Source organism: Megalops cyprinoides, chromosome 1 (assembly GCF_013368585.1).
Source record: "Megalops cyprinoides isolate fMegCyp1 chromosome 1, fMegCyp1.pri, whole genome shotgun sequence".
NCBI lineage: Eukaryota > Metazoa > Chordata > Actinopteri > Elopiformes > Megalopidae > Megalops > Megalops cyprinoides.
The window spans coordinates 13,144,121-13,161,565 of NC_050583.1; the positions used below are offsets into that span (position 1 = coordinate 13,144,121).

At 40.9% G+C, this 17,445-nt stretch overlaps 1 protein-coding gene across 1 annotated transcript; it reads left to right on the forward strand.

The window, feature by feature from the left end:
• The first annotated feature begins 1,814 nt into the window (after nucleotides 1-1,814).
• On the forward strand, nucleotides 1,815-14,087 carry LOC118784064 (protein FAM83F-like). Its single transcript, XM_036538057.1, has 5 exons — nucleotides 1,815-2,346; nucleotides 8,479-8,646; nucleotides 10,803-10,924; nucleotides 11,361-12,112; nucleotides 12,276-14,087. The coding sequence occupies exons 1-5, from the start codon at nucleotides 1,888-1,890 to the stop codon at nucleotides 12,323-12,325; spliced, it is 1,551 nt and encodes a 516-aa protein (XP_036393950.1). The 5' UTR covers nucleotides 1,815-1,887; the 3' UTR covers nucleotides 12,326-14,087.
• The last annotated feature ends 3,358 nt before the right edge of the window (nucleotides 14,088-17,445 follow it).

Sequence of the window (17,445 nt, forward strand, 5' to 3'; positions counted from 1 at the left end):
TCGAGAAGGTGACAGGTGTGCTGAAGGTTGGAGATTCTATAAAAGCACTGCTTAGATCAGATAAAACAGGGAGCAAAGTGCAAAGCGAGTACACAGGGACTACTATGCTGCTGCCACAAGGAGATAAATAAGTGTTAATGTAGTTAATATGATGTTAAAATAGTTTTAAGTTCCATGTGAAACCTCTTTGACACTGGAGTAGAAAATGAATAAAAAGGCTGGGCTATCTTGATTTCAGATACTGACAATGTGTTGCAGCACGGGGGTGATATTCAGTAATAGGTGCCATTGAGAGGTGTTTGAAAGACTATGAAAAGTAGTTGTGAAATTTTCAGAGCTATATTCTCCGGGTCATTCATGGTTGCACCCTACCTGAGGATGACTGGCATGTAACTAAGCATTTCCATTGTTACTGTATGACATATACATTAGTTCAAAACAAAAATGCTTGTAGGATTTTCGCAAGTATTGGAATTGACATACAACACCGCTGACAGACAGACAGACAGACAGACAGACAGACAGTGGTGGAGACCAAAATTTGAACAATAAGGACAATAACCCTCATCAGCCCTGCCTGTCACAGGGTCATATTGTTAACATTAGGCCTTCAGTTCTATTTGCCACATGTTTCACATGGTCCACACAAGCCTCAGGGCAAGGGTCAGGAAAGACACACACTGTAAAGGTGAAATGTAGACATTGTGATTTGACCATGACCAAGAAAGGCCTTCTATCAGCAACTGCCTTAGGCTGAACTATCCAATTGACTACGTAGGTTTCCAAACAAAGCAGCCTTCTACTGACTAAGAAGCAGGTGTCCTTTATTATTGGTGTGTCCTCTTGGCAGGTTACGTCAACCCTGCTTGTCAAGAGTGAATTATATACATTAGATGTATATATTTACAAACTTGAAATTATCTTCATTACCTGTGAGTCAGCTGTCCTGAGATAACAACAGACCCAGGGACTGGAATACCCTTATTTTTCCTTACCACTACTAAAATCAATATGACTTAAGTCCATTGCAATGACCATGTTTTAACTAAGAAGTCTCTTTATCAAAGAGGTCCTTGGTTTCATTGAAATGCCTTTTAAGTGATATTACTTCCTTAATGAAAGCATTTTACGAGTGACAGTCCATTGATATATTTTATAATTATGTTGTATAAAATTGAAATTTGGAAATATATTCTTTTTTTAAAAAATAAACTACTTCTGTGTTTTCATTTTCATTTTCAGTTAGGACAAGAGACTTGAGTCTGTATTTACTCAAAGATTAAGGCTGCTTCAACTCTCCGCTAAGGATAAATGAGCGAATGAGGGTGTTGATGGTTCTATTTCTAGAGTGATCACAAGGGTTCTCTATATGCTGGCGTACGTCTGACCTTGTCCTTTGATTGTGATCATTCACTATAAATGATACTGGCAATACCAAATATGCTGCCTTTCTTCAAACGTAATGTACAGCGCAATCAATGCAGACGACAATCACCTTGGTTCACGCATTGTAATACAAGAAACAGAACTGAGTAATCAGTTAGACCCTCACAATGCATTGTACATGAATTTGTATAACTTTGGAAATACAAATAGAGCTACACAGTGGAGAGAGAGCTTGGCAATTTCGGAAAATACCTGAGAACACCGCATCGGTCCTTGAAGACGTGTTGTAAACCCTGATGTTGATTGGGTTAAAAATTCCTTTGTGTGAAATACATCCCTCAACCGACGCTCACTAACTCCGCCCCATCGACCACATGGAAAACATAGTTGCTTACCTGTACCTGTCCGACTCACACAGGTAGCGTGAAGGTGAAGGGAAAAACTTCCGGCACTCCTCGGAAAAAAAATAAACAGCTGAGGGGGTGTTTTTTTTAATCAACAATGGCCGCATCTCAGCTCATGTGCATGGACGATGATCACATCAACGAAAAAATACCTGAGTCTCAACCCGAATTCTACTACAGCGAGGAGCAGCGCGCAGCGCTCGAACAGCTCTTGCAGGACGGCGACGGCGCTTTTAAAAGTAGGCTAAAGGAGGACAACGTGAAAGACTTTCTCTCTGCCCGCGAAATCAAATCGATTCGAAATACGTTTCAAGAATATGGAGCGGATAGCGAGGAGGATCCTGACTCTTCCCGGGCGTCCAAAGCAGACTCTGGGCTTCACTCTACGTACTGGCCCCAGCTGTCGGATGTTGAGGTGCCACCGCTGGACATCGGGTGGCCAGACGGTGGCTTTTATAGGGGAGTGACACGGGTGTCAGTTCACACACACCCGCCGAAGGAAAACGGTCCTCATATTAAAGAGGTGGTTCGTAGGCTGATCCAGGAATCCAGTAAGGTAAGTCCGTAATTACATAGGATCACACTGCAACATCATTATTATTATTATTATTATTATTATTAGTAGTAGTAGTAGTAGTAGTAGTAGTAGTAGTAGTAGTAGTAGTAGTTTTGCTGTCGTAAAAGAAGTTTGGTACGGTGAAACTAATGTATGTTCAGTGATCAAAATGTTCAATTCGCGAGTGAGCCCCTGACGACGATTCTATGTTTTCTTTACATTCAGATTAATGTACCTGGGTAAACTTTCCCTGCTCATACCTCGTCCAGTTATTTTGTCTATACTGAACTACATACGAGCTTATTTTCAAAATATACATTCATAATACACTGGGGACGTTTACGTGTACGTCACGTGTTTCCTTAGAATTAGCCGAGTTCTTTCCTCTCCCAAGTATTTTGGCTGTAAAAGAAATTTCCCTCCTACCACAGGTATACCTCTTTATGTAGTTTTATGGCCCTTCATTTTGAAACAAATGTTATATCAAAAGTGTTAATGTTTACAAATAAGTTCAAGCTCAAAATGATTGGATATAGCCTAATGTTTTTATATATAAAATGTAAACTATGTGAATCATGCTGTTCTCCCACTGAAGGGGAAGCTCAAGGAGCAAAGGAAAGTATGATAAAGCCTGTGTTTTGGCATGTCAGGGCAAATAAAGACAGGAAAAGGTCAAGCTGCCAAAAACACAATGAATGGTGTGTGACACATCAATTTCCATGACGCTTCCATGCTCCTTTCGTTTTAAAAAAAAAAAAGGTTCATGTTCAACATGTCACTGAAAACGTCTTAACAAAACTTGCAGAAAAAATGTCATTACCAGAGGATATGAGTGAAAGTATAAATGAGTCTAGAATGGCATTCAACAGGCATCTTGGAGGCATTTCAGCAATGCAGTGGCATAGAGGTCAAGCTTTCTGCTGGCATGCAATGTCCAAAGAGCTTACAGCTTTCCTCGTAATACACAGACAATTCCAGATATTACATGAATGGGTCTGGTTTCTATTGTAGATTACCACTGAATTACCACATTACCAACTTGACCTAGTGTTGAGAAGGTCTGTACACTATGCTTGGTAGTGATTGTCACTATAAGGTTGATCATACTTTTCAGTGTGCGGAACTGTGCATAATCACGAACATATGGTATTATGAGTAGTCATCTAGGTAACCCACAGGTAGCCAAGGTCCTGCAGTGCTGCAGATGCCTCTTGTGTTTTCGTGTATGTGCCCAGGGGTTCAAGATGCATAATATTTTTCTGTTTAAAAAGTTAGAGATAAGATATAGGATTTCAGCACCTCAAGAACAGTGCTGCCTATACCTAAAGAGTGCCTTAATAAAGCATATTCAGATGTAATCATCATAACAAACTAATAAAATATTCATAACACGAAAAAAGAAAATTTGCAAGATGTGCATGATGTTTTAAATACCACCTGTGGGTATACATTGCTGTGGTTATAATCACAATATTGCTTTATTGTACGGCACAGCCAGCTAAACTGAATTAGTCATTGTTTGTAGGTTTGACAGGACAGGTTTACATTGGAGGTGGAGTGTCGCTGAATAAAAAATGGCCTGGAGAAACCTCCCGGGAGCTTCCTTCAAGAAATGCAGCGAAGAACAAATAGAGATACACACACACACACACACACACACACACACACACACACACACACACACACACACACACACACACACACACACACACACACACACACACGCACGCCACACACGTACACAGAAGGGAAGGGATCAGAAATTTGGCAAACATCACAATCCTGATTCAATAATGAATCATTTTCCATGCAGCCTAAACAGCCACTCATTCAAATTACTGCACTAATTAAATAGCTATAAAGTGTCATTCTGGTGATTCTGCAGCAACAGACAGAAAGTCTGTCTGTAATGTGTTCTACATAACTGCATTTGAAAACAGTTATGAGAGCTTATTTTATTTTTTTGACCACATATCACAACAGACCTTGTAAACCCTTTCAGGTCTGGTTTTGTATCTGTCTGTATTTGTATCAGACTAAGTTTGGGTGGCTGTTTGGAATCTGATTAATACGCTGTTCACTGGTAGTGATGGGAAAAGCTGAGCTGTCTGTTTGAGTTTCCCCTTAACAACATTTACTTGTATGTGTTTCCCCAATGCTGACACACCCACTTGGAGTCATTCACTCTGTCATACAGTATTTGATGGTCAAAGTACAGAGCCACTCAATGAGGATTAAAAATGGAATGACACATGAATGGTCAAGGTTGTGTAATTTGTGGTTAGGTGTGACAGAAAAATTGTAGGGGAGTGTAGCAAAGGGCAAGAGCAGTCACCCCACCCGGCCTCAAACCCAGGTCTACAGGGTGCCAAACCTGCAGCTTGACCACAAGGCCAAAGAGCCAGGCTTGTTGGTATGACACTCAGAGTGCATACTCAACCGTAGTGACAGCACTGTGTCACACTGCCCTCCCCTTCGGGAAGCGCTTCACACACCAAGGCATCCCTCACGCATTCCTCCACCGTACTTCTTCCATCCCTTCCTCACTGGGTCCCTCACACCGGGGTCAGCCTAACCTGGGGGGTCCCTCATATGGCTCATACACTGGGCACGCCTCTGATAGCCTCGCGGCAAGTCATCCCACTCTGACACCATATGTAGCAAAGGGCGAGAGCAGTCACCCCACCCGGCCTCGAACACGGGTCTACAGGGTGCCAAACCTCCAGCTTGACTGCAACGTCAAAGAGCCCCATAGACCCGGGTTCGAGGCCAGGTGGGGTGACTGCTCTCGCCCTTCGCTACAGGGAGTAAGGAGTAATATAAGATATAGTATTACATTCCATGTGTATTTTTGTCATTTGACCAGTTTTAGATATATTCTGCTCTGAACTGACTCTCTCTGTGAATCCAAGTATTTTTTCTGACAGCTGTGACTACTGATGTATGATGCTGGCACTAGTTTTTGCAGGTGATCTTGTCAATTTGCAAGGGCAGTAGCAATGAGAACGGTCCTTATGAAAACAGCCTCTTTAATATGCATCCTCCCTCGATACCACAGCTTGGGTGCAGATAAGATATGATGAATGCTATCCCTTCTCTCCCTTTCCTGCAACATATTTTTGTCAGTAAAAAATAGCTAAATCAATAGTCATTTTGCCCATCATAAATGCAGTGTCATAGCATTGATGTCTCATCTGTAGTGGCCAGGAGTTTATGTTCTGGTTACATGTAATTGGATTTCTATTTGGTATCTATGAGATGGGTACCCCTAACTGACAGTACAGTGTACACTCACTCCCTCAGTTTCAACATGCTCTTCAGATTTGTCAGTATGACAGTTCTAATATTTAGTGATATATTATAATAAGAGGAGTAATTATCAAATTATTATCCATGAGAGCTCCTCTTCACTTTTCTTGTGGTCAGAAGTCATACTGCACCTTAGTTATCCAGTTCAGTGTTTATTTTTCTTACCTAATGAGCCTGGCATGTATTAGGAACCGTTGCTGAAATGCTGAAAATGTATGCTGCACTGAAGATTTTAATCGATCTTAAATTGGCTCTAATGGTTTACAAGCAGGGAGGAGTAGCTGGTTTGCACAACAATCACTAATGATGAGAAGTGTTAATGTAGCAAGAAAGTGAAGAAAAGTGGAGAAAAGGATGAAGAGGATATGAAAAAGATGTACACATTTTGAAAGCATCCAAGTTTGTTCAGATATTGTGTGGTAGTATGACATTGTCTACAAAATTGGTATGTTTAAATGAGGTTAAATAGTGTTTTAAATGTCTGTCTCAGGACCACTGTGGTTATTTGTGTAGGATATCCTGAAAAGGGCTTAACTTTCACTACTGGATAGAAATATGTACATGGTGTGTGTCGCCAACCTGCAACTAGCCGGACAGCATACTTTCTTTCCAAATACCAAAACCAGAGCTATTGGCATGATGAAGATAACAATCATACATAACTATTTCTCAGATATGTTTTAGGTCTTTTGCTTTCACATTTCAACCCAACCCTGTCACACTGTTTGTTATGTGATGTTTATCTCACCTCTCCTTTCCCAGAGTGTGTTGAACATATGTAAAAAGAGGCTAATTATCATTGAATTCTCGTATCTGAATGAAAATTGTCCGTCATGGCACACAAGGTGTTCTTATCTCTGATATATACTGTACTGTCAGGGATTGTGAACAGCCATGTGTGTTTGTCTGTGGTGAAGCCCCAGGGACTGCCTCCCGTCTCCCCTGTCACCTTGGTCCGATCTGGTCCGGTGTGTCCTTGTCACTGCCAGGAAGTGGCAGGGCACCTGTCTTTCTGGCAGAGCAGCGGGGGATATTCCGCACAGCAACAAGAATGTTGCCCCAGTGGGATTTTACTGCCACGCCAGAGGCATTTTTAAAGCATTTTCAGAAAGATGAAAACCTGTTTGAAGGGGCTGTTCATTGCAGAGTCATCAGATTGCACAAGATAACACAACTGTGTGTACACATTGTTCTGTGTCATTGCAGCTAATGTCTTGCTCTGTCAATAGTAGCTTGGCTTCTTTAGAATTTCTGAGAAACACACAAACACACAAGCACACACACACACACACACACACACACACAATCAATAACAATGCTGAGTATTTCAACGCCACACTTGTCATGTTTCTAGTGAAGCTCATTAGCCTGTTATTTTGTTTACCTGACAATGTGTCTTAGGTTATGCCCGGGGGCAATTCCATAAGCCTTTGTACTTTTAAGTTTCATTTTGCTGTGGCGTTTGCTTGTTTTGTGTTATTTATATTGTCATAGATCTACAGGTCAGCGTGTCGTCCACCATTGTTACGGTTGTCATCATTTTGCAAAGCAGCTTTTCGTAATGTTGTGTCACCTAATCGTAAACATATGTGTTGCACTGGGTTATATTTGTGCTGCAATTGTGTTAAATGTTTTATGAAATACGAAGGGCTCATCCTGATACCCTGCTACTCAAATTAAAGGCATCCTCTGGTACACCTTCCACTAGACAAATGAATAGAATCATAAATTGCAGGTACAAAAATAAGGTGGAAAATCTCTGCACACTTTCACTGGGTGAGAAGGAAAGTTCCAAATGTTCTGTTAGCTGTCTGTTTTTAAAGGTTATAGATGCATTTTTCATCTTAATGATCTATTCCATTTATTTCATCTTTCACACTTTACATATCTTGTCAGAGAACATAGCATTCATGAAATCATTAGTTTCAGGAATTGTGTTGATTGTTCTGAGTGTTTAGCAATGATAGATTTGATATTTCAGACTTGGTCAAATGAAGGAAAAAAACCCAAAGAAAGGTAACTTCTATTCATCTTCATCTAGCATTCCAACCTAACAAGTTTTTCAAGAATGAATATGCAAAAAAACCTTTGCTCCGCTTCCAGTTCCCGGTTTGTATCTGTGCCAGAAAAACCCACGATTTGCAGCCCTTCAATAAACAGACTTTGAACAGGCTGAATAAATGACTTATTGAAAATGACTGAGTTGACTATTAATGATTTTACTATATATTGTTTTCTGACATCATCTCTTTAAACGGTGTTATCAAAGCAGGCACAAGATTAGCATCAATTAGCATCTGAACTAGGTCCAAATCCTAAATTTTATTTCTGCTTTTGTTGTCTTGTTATTTTCTTTTATTGCAGTGTTCTGATAATTTTGCACTTTCTCCTTATCTTTGTCTTTTATCTTCATGAATAAATGTCATGTTTAGATGTTGTGTTACCGCACGTCTGCTGAGCACCTTAGGTTTGTGAAACGTGTGTTAAAATTGTATAGTATTGATAATGATAATATGTCTACTAACAGTGGTACTACTATTAAATTATTATATTAATCATATTAGTAGCAGTAGTATACCTCCTCTGTACCTTTGTAGGAGCTAGCTTTTACTACTGTCTTTAACCTTTTTTTACACTTCGCCGCACTGCTGTCTCTAAAACATGCAATGACCCGCTCACAGTAAGGATAAGGTTCCTTGCTGCTGTTAGTATACTGGGATCAGTGCTTATAGGGGTGCAAACTGTTCTCCATATCTGGATCTTTATTGTCAGGTGTGTCTGAGTACAGTCCCTCTTCGGTCCTGATGCTTTTCTGTGTGACAGGTGATAGCGGTAGTCATGGACATGATGACAGACCTCCAGATCCTGCAGGACTTGCTAGATGCCGCCTCCAGACGCAACGTGTCGGTGTACATGGTGCTGGATTCCGGAGGGGTCCCGCACTTCCTGGACATGTGCAGCCGGCTGCAGGTGGGAGCCCTGCATCTTCGGGTAAGACAGTAACACAGGACCGTTGTGATAAAAAAAAAAATCATCAGTACTCCTGTAGACTCTCATGTTATTCTCTTGTTATTCTGCTGTCGACCTAAATCTACACCTAGGATAAAAATGCAAATATTTTTTTGAAAAAGGGTGTTGCATTTTCTTTGGATATTTTGCACATTTTGCCAAAAAAGTCTTTGTATCTGGGCAATTGTACTGTTATATGTTTAGACAGCAGGAGCTGACGACAGCCAAGCGATTGAGAATGTGAAACTAAATGTCAAACCACCATATTTAAATGCGGTTTTCTCCATCATTATTATCTTTATTCAGATGTGTCTGAATTTGAATTGGCAGAGTTTTCATCCCTTCTGTTCGTTTGACTACCATAAATACTTTGAGTTTTAACATTTACCCACTGAGGTTTCAACGTTTTCATAGTGCAAACACATGTAGGTCAGTCAGTCTTCTCAGATCTTGATGGTAAAGGGGAGTTGGCATTGGTCCCAGAAAGGAACTATGAAAGAAGAATGTTTAAGATGTAGCATATAGATATATATAGTGCTGATGACAAAAGCTTTCATGTTTCCTGTTAAAGGTTCAGACTCATTTCTTGAAAATCAATCCAGTTGAGCAGAATGAATACAACGACAGGCATTTGTTTTTGCCAAGACACAGAGCAAAGCACGTCACAAAAATGTAATTTGAGGTACTGCATGAAAAGTCATAAGACACAGGTAGTTATGAATAAAAAATATCTTTATTTAAAAAAAAAAAAAATTAATAGACTATTGCTTGCCTTTGGCCTTAATGACTGCTTCAACATCTTGTGGAAGACTGTCTTCTAATTTCTGGCAGAAATCTGGTAGTGTTGTGCTCCACTCCTTTAAAGCATTGGTAAGCTCCAATTCTGAAGAGGGTCATCTTGACCTTGCATTTGCCCTAATTTTGCATTCCATTTCATCCCAAAGATGTTCTTTCGGACTGAGGATGAGGCTTTGTGCTGGCCTCCTCAATGTTCTGATATTATCCTCTTCAAACCACGCATAGCCACACCCACTCTCCTTCAATCAGATGGGGTGTCCCCTGGCTTTGGGTAGGATAGTGTATATAATTGGTGAAAAATCCATTAAACATGTTGATTTTTAGTGTCTCGTCATGTAAGCATGCTGTTTGAGAGATCTGCATAACATTTCCTATACTGAGCTGATGACAGGCCATTTTATTATCTTTATTGACAGATGTTTGATTTTCTTCCTACGTTTCTTCACCTGATTCAAAGGTCTTTCCTAGCCCTTGTGTGACGTCATATTTTTTAGTGGCACCATCTATGTTTCATAGCACACATATTTTAACTCCCCAAAATGTCACATGTTGCTATTCCTGGACATGTCACATGGCTGTGTGACTGTGACAGGAGTTTCCTCCTGTAAATCATCATCAGAGGATGACTCGGCATAATCAGGATCCAGCTCACCATCTCTGATGCTCCTTCCTCTTCCTCTACCTCACTGTCACAGTCAAAGTGATGTGAAAGAACCTTATTGACTTAGAATCTTTTGTGTATTTTATCAATGTTGAGATGTATTTTCTCCTGCACAGAGGTAAAGGGAGTCAAGGCTGACTGTGAAGGGTCTTTTTGTAGGTATTACCCCTCCTAGGTCAGAGAGATACAACAGTATGTTTGTGTTGGCAGTTTGAGCTCCGTATTTCCAGAGGAAAAATAACGACCAGCTATATTTGTGTGTGTGCATGAGCAGGCACAGGGAAGGGAAGGGGGAAAATTTGAGATTCATATTACCCTAGGGAAATAGTGCTCAACTATATCTGTGTGTGCATGCATGCATGCGTGTGTGTGTGTGTGTGTGGTGTGGTTTGTGTGTGTATGAGTGATCATGATGAGGTCCAAAATAACAGCTCTTATTGTACCCTTTATTTTAAAAAAAAAAAAGGGTACAAAAAACAATAAAAAGTCAACACTGCATTTTCAAGTTTATTTTCCTTACACAGAACATCAGATAAAGTTTCAAGCTGAAAGACTGAGAACATTTTTATGATGCTTTGTGAATAACATCAATTTGACCCATAACATCATAGGAGGGCCAGAGTAGTGTTGTTGGCTGATGTGGATTATCTCTCTGTGTCTGTGTGTGGGACTCTTTCAGAATATCCGTGTGCGGACAGTGCAGGGCTATGGCCTCCCCCTCTCCTGCGGCAAGCTCCCTGGCTCTCTGAGCAGCAAATACATGCTGGTGGACGGAGACAAAGTCATGTTTGGAACGTACAGGTCAGTACTTCCCCGCTACTGTTTGCACAGTGGCACTGCCCTGGCATATCCTTTCAGAAGGTGCCAAGGGTGGTTCTGTGAGATGGTGAAACCCAGGAAAGGTATTTGGTTGGACGTGCCAAGCATTTTTATGAATCATTCTTGCGAGGGTCATTAACACGGTGTGCGCCTGGTATATTGAACTGAGCATATGTCAATTAGTTATTATCTTTTTTTTTTAGTAAAGATTCAAATTCATTGCAAATTTGAATCAGATGAGCATTAACATTATTAGACTGTAAGGTAAAATACTTCAATGAACAGCTCTGGGAAATTCAATCACTGGTTTAATGCTGCAAGCACAAGAACATGTTTGAGCATGCCTTTAACATCTCAAACACGTAAAATCCGAGACCCCAACCACACCCTAATTATTTTTTTTTGTCCTGTTTTTCAGTTTCACGTGGAGCTCCTCTAGGATTGACAGGAACACCATCACTGTGATGACGGGGCAAGTGGTGGACTTCTTCGACCGCGATTTCAGGGAGCTGTATGCCATCTCCGAAAATGTGGACCTTTACAAGGAGTTTTACATCACCAAGCCGCCCGCGGCCACGCCCACGCGGGCCAAGGTGCAGCCCACGGCCGCTCCCTCTGCTTCCCGATTTCAGGTGAGCTTGGGGGACTCTAGACAGGCTAACCTCAAGGTCCCGGCGCACAAGTACTACAACCCTAAGTACGCCCTGGTGGTAGGGGACACCAGGGGACTGACGGGCTCTCTGCAGGACCTCCGAAGCAGGAAGGACTCGGTGGGCGAACACAGCTCCCAGGACATCATGCAGAAGTTTCTGCAATCCAGCAGCGAGAAGCTGGACAAAGTCTCTCCTCTGCCATCCCCTTCCCCAGAGGCTGAGGACAAAGACGTCTCCAAGACGCTCAACGGATTTGTGGGGAAGAAACAGCGCAGCTCTTTCAGGGTCTTCCTGAAAGGGAGGACAGCCAATCAGAATGCAGAGGCTGTGCAGACACCTCCCAAATCCTCCACGGCTCATGTCGCTGTGGACAGGTCTATTGCAGAGGAACAGGAGGACAAATTTGAGGTGCGGATTTCAGAGAAGCCACCACAGCAAAAAGGAAAGAGCAAAAGAATGTCAAAATTGGGCCCAAAAAGCCAATCTCTAATGGTGGTTAACACACAAAATGAGGATGGTAAGGACCAGAATTTTTTCATTACATTTTTCAAGAGAAATAGTACTCAGAGCTTAGTCAGAAGTTCAATCAGTCAAGATATCCAGTATGCTGCGTTCAAATCTCAGTGGTTTAGCATTATTAAGTGCATTTTTGCAAATAATGTGTCCTTCTCTCCTTATAGGCTCCAAAGAACACAAGCGATCTCAAAAAAGAGGCTGTGTCCAGTCCTGAGAAAGAGGAAGGAAGATCATTAAGGAGCAGATGGAGAGAGTTCCAAGGGAGAACTTTTGTGATAAAGACTTTAAGACTTTTGATAATAATTTAGGGCTCTTGTGCAATCCAACATGGATTTAACTGTTATTCTGTAGATCTAGAGGTGTTCATATTATTAAGATAAGGCACCAGAGCATTAAGTCTGGTGTGTATGTGTGTTTTTACACAAAGCTGCCAATTAAATATGCACACCATAGATGGGTAGTTCCAGTCCTGGAGAGTGACACTGTTTATGCACTGTTTATCTCATCTTATAATGAACTAATAGAATTCATTATTTTGACAGGAAGTCAGCTCACCTGGTTTTCCTGGTGTAAAATCAGTTGGTAATTAAAGGGTAGGGGCAGGAGGGGGGCAGGGGACAGAGTCATCCAAGAACTGGAATTCCCCATCCCTACATGCACTTTTTACTTCTGTGAATAACATTTGTGAATGATATGTGAATGACACAGAGATTGTGGAGATTAAGGGTGTCACAGAGTCATTCTTAAACCCCTGAATACGGCATGTGAACATGGAACATGCTTCCATGAAAGTAAAGGATTTCATTATTCTCAATTCTGTATATCTCAGGTAAAATACTGATAGACTAGGCAATCATATCAAAGAGCATAGCCTGTTAAGCACACTGTGCTTTATTATGAACAACAGGCCAAAAAGGACTTTGTGTTCCTTATTGCAAGGCAATGAATCACTGGCTGTGTCCCAAGTGGCATTTTCGCTCACCTGCCCACAACAGTTCCCCTCAAAATGGCACCAGAAATGGCTGAATCACCTGGTTTGAGGCACTGATCTTTATTAAAGGTCAGTGGTTTGAAGTTGTCCCAGTTCAGAATAAAGAACTTCCATTTGTACTTCACTGACACTTGTACTTGCACTTTGACCAAGTGTACAATGCACAAACCCTTCACTCTGGTCCTATATCCCAGGATTCCTTTGGTTTCATAGGGTGTGCAAGACATCTGTCTGTAAATTTTACAAGAGTTTCGATCTACATTCACACCCCAAAAATGGCAGGCTAACTCATTTTAACCAAATTGTATCACTCCAAGTACTGAGTTTAACTGTCTGAATACATTTTTCACAAACATGGAAGTTGCATTTACACCAGGCTGAGTGATTTGATGGTGTTCACGACTTGGAAGGGAACAGAACTTGTGAATTCTGGATAGAAAAAAATATCTAAAGAAAGCTAAGCACACAGTGAAGTGTAGTGCATCTGCATTGCATTTGGTATGCAGACTGATTCCCACGTTCCTTCATTATTTTTATGCTTCATTGGCTTCTTCCATTTCTATGGTTTGCATATGGTTACTCAAATAATGGCACTTAAATGATGACAGTGGGTGTCTGTCCCAGATGCAGACCCTTCTTATATCCTTCCACTTTTTCAGTAAGCATGGAATTATGCAATGCAGGGAAAATGTTAGGCCAACTACAGACCCACTCATTTGCAGTTCTCTTGTGCACTTGGATTGGGTTACAGCCACTCTATTGCCATTCAGGAAATGACAGCAGTGTAGCACAACTATTACACACAAAGCTTGCCACTGTCAGTCATAGCGATGTGGCCGTATGTCTTCTTCAGGGTGTAGCACTTCCCTCATTATTATTGTATGATAGAATAATTAAGGTAGGATTAATGGTAATTAAATTCAGCTTTAAACTGTGACTTTTTATTTCAGTATTGAAGCTAATAAGCAACTGAGCTATTGTATGTGACCAGAGATGAAGATTTCAAATATGATGGTACTTCATGACTTTACCATTAAGTCGTCTGGCATGTTTATAAGAACTGTAAATATTTTAGTTAAAAATCCTTGCTGAAATCTTCTTTACTCTGGATATGGTATTAGGATAAGAAGGAAATGTCAATTTTTAAAATAAATAATTCAGATGTTCTGAATGTGTGATTCATGCTTTCCTTTTCAAGGTTCAATGTCTCTAAATGTATTTTGTGTTAGGTAATTTGTGCAAGACAAAATAAATTTTAAATTTAGGTACAATTCTAATTTTCATGGCTCACACAAACTAGACATAGTGTTGAGTATGTTATTAACTACTCAACAGTTGAGAAATGTCTGAGCACTGAGGTTGGAGAAACATCTCCAAAAAGTGCTGAACACTGCATTGTAGAGAGCACTCACAAAAACGGTGATCTTAACATGACTAAAGCTGTGAATACATTTTTCAAGCCTTTATGTTAGTTATGTTTTAATTTTGCTTGTACAAAAATCTCCTTTTTTCAAAATAAATAAACAAAAATTCTGCCCAAAAAATACTCTGTTCTAGACTAGCGTACAGTCCAAATAGAAGGCCATTAAATCCAAATATGTCCTTCTGTTCAGGTATGACCTACTGTGGTGTAAACACATGTGCAATAAAGTTTATGATATTACGGCTGCATCAGTGTTTCATGTTCATGTAATCGTTTCCCAAAACTCTCCTGGAGGACCACTTTTGCTGCATGTTTTAGATCTCTCCCTGCTCCAACACAGCTGATTTGATTAGATTGTTGAATGATTAGTTTTTTATTAAGCAGCTTCAGGAGTTCATAACGAGTTGAGCATTTGAATCAGCTGTGTTGGGGCAGGGAGAGATCTAAAACATGCAGGATAAGTGGTCCTCCAGGAGAGGTTTGGGAAACGCTGATGTAGGCAAATGAAAGGGAGGCAACCTGGAAGGCTAATATAGGATCAGTTTTAAAAATTCTGATCAATTTTAGCCACTGTTGGATAAATAGAAAAGCATGAAAAAAATGTTGTGTGGTGGACTGGTGGAGCAAATTGAAGGTGATGCATCTGTGGCTGGGAGAAGGCATGAGGTAAAGTGGTTCACCAACAGCAGCATATTAATGTGTTGCCCTGTTTATAAAACACAGATAGGTGCCATACCCTCACTTTCAATGTGGGGTGAACATCAAGGTCTGTGTTTGCGACATCAGGTTTCTTGGAAATCTCACCTCAACTGCCCTTAATGCCATATGTGTTTTCCCACAATAAAGGAATACTAGTGTATTTATGGATGTAGGCCCAAGATAACCAAATGGAAAATCAGAGTAAAATGTGTGATTTTCACCGGGATCCACCTTTAAAAGTAGACAACCTAAAAATCAGTTTAGTGCTATGGGCAATAAAGCTCAAACTGCCAACCCACTGCTGATAGCAGGTTCATTTTGTAATGGAGTTAAATGTACACTGCAGATAAAATACTGGATGAAAGACAGCATTGATACCATGTGGGTGGGTAATGTGGGAAGTAATGTTTTATTTTCCCTCCCTTATTTGTGGTGAGTCTGGTATGAAAGTTTGCATATGCACAGTTGTATAGATTATTTTACATCTTGTAAGAAATGCCTTCTCGCACTTGTCGTTTCTGTCTTTTCATATTTTGCCAGAATGGAGCTGGAGAAAATGACCAAAAGTGAATTTGACCATAAACCATGTGTGGCTGGTATTAACTATAATAATGAGGGTCATAGACGTGCTGTTCTACATTTATTTTTTTCAAAGACGTAAGCAGCGCGATGGTGCCACATGTCTATGGTGAATGCATAGATAGGACTCTTACGGTTAGTGGTCTGCATCAAGTCCCTTCTTTGACGATGCCACAAGTTATTCAGCCGCAGGCTTCCATGTGGGGCCTGGGCTGCTATGTTCATGCCCCACATTCAACACAGAGGCCTGTGATAGGCTGACACAAGCCTACACATAATGCACAGCCCCCCAAGCACAGTGTAATTTGGCATTTATAGCATGGGTAGTTTAGTTTGTCGTCATGCAGAAAAGCTGCAATATGCTCCGGTTTGTCTGACTCTTGTGCACGGTTGCATGGTGCTCTGTATTTGCTTAGCATACTCTCTTATCCAGAGTGACTTGCATAGCTTCTGCGTGTTATTTGCGCATACCGCCGCCCACTTCTGCTTTTGTGTTTAGTGTCAGCTTAAGGGCTGAGATGTGTGCTGGCTGCAATGTTTTGTCACATACACTTTTTGTAGACCACTCTGAAGTTCGAATCGCGAGAGAGACACAAAGTGAGAATGCATTGTGCACTTGCGTGTGTGTGTGTGTGTGTGTGTGTGTATATGATATATATATATATATATATTTATGTATACATGCAGGCAGTTTAATCTTACCCTCTCTGTGGGCTAAGGGGTGTGACCTGTGACTGTTGCAACACAAAGCCCAGAGCAGAGGCACAGCCTTGCAGAAGCGGCACTGGTGCTGCGGTGAAACTCAAAGACAGGAAGCAGAAACACAGGAAGGAGGCACACGGAGGGCGCCTCGATGCGGAGCGTCATGTAGCAAAGCAAACAAGTACACACAAAAGGTCCGTGGCAGCTGAGTTTACGCACTAACATTCAGCCAGGTCCATGACAAACACAAAGAAGAATACTTTGTGAGGGCCTTTGCGTGTCATGTATCTGACCTTGTGTCTTTATTTGACTGTATAACCCAAAGGCAAATATATATATAATTTCATATTACCTCAAAGGCCTGCTACCTTGTATGATATATGTACTGTAACAACTCAGTCACTTTGTGTTTCTGAAAGAAATAGCAGTATTGTGATGGTCACAGTAAAATAACCTCCCCTTAAGCATTTACAGGAAATGCAATGTGCAATTCACAAACTCACCAGCAGAGGTCACCCTCTGAGAATAACTGAGTGATTCTGACATACTGGGAGGGTGATGTCTTTGACTCACTTCCTTAGCAATGGTTGCTGAATTAATGTGCCACCATAACAACTATGTGGAAAACCCTGGTCACTGCAACTGGGAAATTTGCTGTCATTGAAGAACTATGCATAGACTTGTTGATGGGCATGCACCGTAAAACGGATAATATCCTGTCAGTCGTACTTTATACTTTTAATTAAGTTAACCAAAAGCCTATGGTTCACATTTGACAATGTTTCACAAAATGAATGTGTTGAGTATATCACCACACTCAATAAAAAATTGTCTCTAATTCAATAAGAATTTAGTATCACCATTATGGCCAGCGCAACTGGAAACAGTTTGCTTTTGCGTATGTTCATTATGTGGGGCTTGCCTTCCTCTTACTGTAGAT

What these genes read in the sequence shown, in the direction of transcription:
- LOC118784064 (XM_036538057.1), top strand. Translation starts at nt 1,888, where the DNA reads ATGGCCGCATCTCAGCTCATGTGCATGGACGATGATCACATCAACGAA. An exon ending in TGATCCAGGAATCCAGTAAG is followed by an intron (nt 2,347 to 8,478) that starts GTAAGTCCGTAA and finishes TCTGTGTGACAG; the next exon opens with GTGATAGCGGTAGTCATGGA. An exon ending in GTCATGTTTGGAACGTACAG is followed by an intron (nt 10,925 to 11,360) that starts GTCAGTACTTCC and finishes CCTGTTTTTCAG; the next exon opens with TTTCACGTGGAGCTCCTCTA.